At 54.2% G+C, this 4127-nt stretch overlaps 1 protein-coding gene across 1 annotated transcript; it reads right to left on the reverse strand.

The window, feature by feature from the left end:
* Positions 1-233: 233 nt before the first annotated feature.
* LBRM_23_0810 (hypothetical protein, unknown function) lies at positions 234-2027 on the reverse strand (the record flags this gene model as incomplete). The annotated part of the gene is made up of 1 exon (XM_001565103.1): positions 234-2027. The coding sequence occupies one exon, from the start codon at positions 2025-2027 to the stop codon at positions 234-236; it is 1794 nt and encodes a 597-aa protein (XP_001565153.1).
* Positions 2028-4127: the final 2100 nt, after the last annotated feature.

Genomic DNA, 4127 nt, shown 5'->3' on the forward strand with positions numbered 1-4127 from the left:
CAGAGTTGAGCGGAAACGTGAGAGTACAAAATGCTATAAAGAAAAAAAAAGAAAGCGAAAGAGACGGCACATCCATCGAACTCTCCTTTTCCAATGTGCGGTCAAGCAATTTTCCTGGGCACGCCTTTTTTTCTTAACTTTGACGTTGGCCTCCTCCCTCTTCGCTCCCCACGGCTCTTCCTCTTCTCCATCGTGCAGGTGTGTGTGTGTGTGCCTGTGCTTTGCAGGACCAGCTATTGAGAAATAAAGTAGAAGACGTTGGAGGAAGACACATTGGGGTCCGTGCCCATGAGGTAGTCTTGCATAGCGCTACCGTTTGTGCTGTAGGTTCTCGTCAGCGCGCTGCTACCAGCGCTTGTGTTGAGGTTAAGGTTACCGGCACTCGGCACTGTTTCCATGGCGTGGTAGACGGCCATGTTCGCGCAAACGTTTATCGGTCGCTGTGGCTGCGCGGGCGGATGCATCGGTGGCTGCGGCTTGAACTGGATGGCGTATTGCGGCAGTTGCTGCGGTGTCGGGGGCTGGAGTTGCATTAGATGCTGGGAGGCGGAGAAACCGATCGGGGCGCTGGAGCTTTCCACGCTCGATGGCGTTTCGGTGTGAGGGGTAGAGCGATCTCGACTGCTGAGTGACGTGTGCGACATCACCGAGGGCGGCTGCGGGACCATCGCCGGCGCACTACCCGGCGGCACCGCTGTGACCAACTGCATCACAGGCACACCTCCTCGCATGTTAGAGAGCATCGTGCTGTTTGAAGCATACACCACTGTCGGGGTTGACGTGGCGCCAAGCGAGCTGGACACCGACGCGTTCGCACCAAGCAGGAAAGAGGTAGTGGTCGACACCGACTTGTGCACAGTCGATCCTGGCGGAGAAGCGGCGCCAGTTGGCGTGGCGAACGTGAAGGGCGGCGCCGACATCACGCCTGGTTTCGTGCTAGGCTGGGCAATAGCCGGCGGATGCGGGCTGTAGAGAGGGAAGGGGGTCGTCGCTGGTGTGGGTAGCGTGTCGGTTGGCGCAGTCTGCTGCCCCGGCATCCGCGGACTCACCAGACATGAGCCAGTACGATTGCGCTGCGTCACGGGATGCAGAGGCTGAGGGGCGGCGGAGAGGTCGGCGCGGCGCACCTGCAGTGTGCGGCCCTGCATTACCTTGCCGTTCAGCGATGAGATGCACGAATTCGCGCTCTCCACGTCGTAGAAGAGCACAAACCCAAATCCGCGGCAGCGGCTGGAGTCATCTGACTCCATGCACAGTTTCGAGGACTCGATGCGGCCAAACACACCGCACATCGCTCGGAATGCAGAAGGGCGGAAGTTGACTGGCAGTCCCGACATATAAATGTTGCGCTGCTGCAACATAAACTTCTGCTGATGCTGCTCGGCGGCCATGAGTGCCAGCACATCCTTCTGAACCCCACCCTGCGGCAGCACGCTGTTCGCGGGCGGTTGCGAGCTAGCGCGCATCGGTGCCGGCGCTGTCACACGATCACTCATGCGGCGGTCGCTGGTGCTGCTGCAGTTGCTCGCGGCGCTAGAGCCGGCGTATTCGGCGCGGTTTGGCGCGCTCGGTGTCGGGATTCCGTAGAAGTACTCTAGGTTTACCCCCGCAAGCTGCATCGCGTTCATCACAGTGGTACCAGGCGTGGTAAGACTCGCGGTATGGCTATTGGCAGTGGTATTGCTCGTGCTGAAGGTCGGTGTCGCGGCGGCGTTGGCGTACGTGGTGCTCAAGTTCATGTCAGCTGGGTCGCCAATCATGAGCCCGTCCGTGCCGCAGAACGAGAAATAGAAGGAGCCGGCGCCGCCGAGGGGCACTGCGCTTGGCAATTGGCCAGGAACACTGCTCAGATAGGTGCTCATGCTGCCTCCCGCAGCCATAGCTCCAGGGGACGGAATCACAGTGGATGGCGCCGTCCCTCCGCTGGGGTATTTGTAGAAGGAATCAGCATCAGCAGCTTGACCGGGCATCGTCATGTATAGCGGCCAACTGGGCGAGGTAGGTCCATCTCTAGAGCTGTCTGCCATTCTGGGCTGGGAAGAAGCAAAGAAGGAGGAGGGCTGCGTGAAGGCAGAGGGTCGGCGGTCTCTGGTAAAGCAGCAAGAGAGGCGGATGGATTGAAGAAAGCTGAGTGGGAGAGACGCGAGAGAGCGAAGCGGGGATCACCCGAATCGAAAAGCGTTGTGGTAAAGAGAGGAGAGCGGAGATGTCAGCGAGAAAGAAAAGCACACAGACCAAACCAAGAGGTCGAAGGGAGCCACACAACCGCAAGTGAGGCGTAAAGGGCGTACAGCAAGCGCGAGAAGCAAAGAGGAAAAAAAAAATTGTGAACTCAGAGGGAGAGCGAGAATGAGAAGCAAACAAATACGCAAGGCCCACCTCCGCACACAGACGCCAACTACAACAACAAGCGCACAGGGATAACAGTGAGATGACGGCTCAGGCAGTGGCAAAGGCAAGCGCAGACAGACAGGCAAAGAAAGGAGAGCGGCAAACACTAGAAACACAAAAGGAGAAAAGGAAAAAAAGGGGGGAGGGCCACAAAGGTGGAGGAAGGCAAGAGAGAGAAATCCGAAAGAAGGAAAAAGGGGGGAACGGAGAGGTGCAGTCGCAAAGAAGAGGTGGCACAGCGCATTCAAGGAAAGAAGTAAAAAGGCAGAATGCTGGCACGGAAAGATGCAAGGAAAGAGGGGGGAGGGGGGAAGAAAAAAAAAAAGAAAAGAAAAGATGCCACAACAACAACAAAGAGGGAGAGAGAAGAGGCAACTACACACAAAACTCGGAGGGGAAAACACGAAGAGGCGCTCAGTCAAAAAGGAAGAGGGGGAGGAAAGGGGAGAGGGAGAGGGAGGATTAAGGCGCTTATGATGTCGAGAGAAGCTAAAGTAAAAAGAGAGGGAAAGAAAGGGATGAGACTCAGAGAGAGAGGGGAAGAACGAAAGAAGCGCAAGGAAAAAATAGGAGGACAATGCTGAAGACACTCGCGTGCGCGCGTGAAAATGAATAAAAAAAACGCACAAAAGTGAGGACGCCAGAGAGAGAGGGAGAGGGAGGCGGGGAGGAGAGAAAAGGAAACGATTGAAGGAGACGCGCACACCGACGACCAGAAAAAAAAGGGGGTAGCAGAAGCGATCAAAATTATAAACATAAAGGAAGACACACACGCACACAGAGAGAGAGAGAGAGCGACTTACACGAAGAGAGATGTTTTGAGCGAGGTGTGCCAATTCAACATGGCGAGGAAGACGTTATTGCAAATGATGACAGAGAGAAGCAACAATCCGCAATGAAGCGAAACAAACGAAAAAAAAAAAGAAAAAGAGAGAGGGTAAAGGAGAAAGAAATAGAGGAGAGGAGAGGAAAAGAAAAAAGAAAAACGTGGTCAATCTTTAGATCAAGGCAATGAGGAAACGAAAGATAACAACAACAGGGATACTGAGAGAGGGAGAGAGGGGGGGGACGGTGACAGCAAAGAGGTTAAGAGGGAGGGCTTCTACTGAAGCCTGAAGAGTAGAAGAGTAAGTGTGTGGAACAAATATTGAAAAGAAAAGGAAGTAAAGTGGGGTGAGTGCTTGCTGGCGCGCTTTCTTTTCTATTTTCCCTTTCGTTTGTGTACGTGCGATGGCGTGGCTCTGTGACACTATTGATAAGAAAAACTTTAGAAAAGGCAAAGGAAATGAGGTGAGGGGGGGAGAGGGCAGGTTACTTACGAAGGCGAGGGCACCGACAGCAGTGGAGCGAAGGTACTGAGTAAGGATCGGGAGGAGAGAGAAGTGTAGAAGGGGAGCTAACTCAGATATGAGAAGAGTGGAACCGAAATGGGCAAGAGCAAAATAAAATAAAAAAACAAGAGAGGGGAGAAGGTCCTTGTTCGTCGAAGAAACCAGAGAGGAGCCGGGGGGAACACAAAGGACGGGAGAGGTGGAGAAAGAAAATGGTGCCTTGCGATTTATCGCCTCCGCAGCCTGTCACAGCGGTGGTGGATAACGGCAAGGAAAAAAAAATGGAGAGAGCAAAATGGGAGCGAGACAAAGAACGAGATAGACGCATCAAGCACAGGAACAAAACCAACAGGTAGCGCCACGTGTTTACCTTACTCCTTTTTTGTGTGTGTGCGTGTGTGTGGG

Source organism: Leishmania braziliensis, chromosome 23 (genome assembly GCF_000002845.2).
Source record: "Leishmania braziliensis MHOM/BR/75/M2904 complete genome, chromosome 23".
In the NCBI taxonomy this organism is placed as follows: domain Eukaryota; phylum Euglenozoa; class Kinetoplastea; order Trypanosomatida; family Trypanosomatidae; genus Leishmania; species Leishmania braziliensis.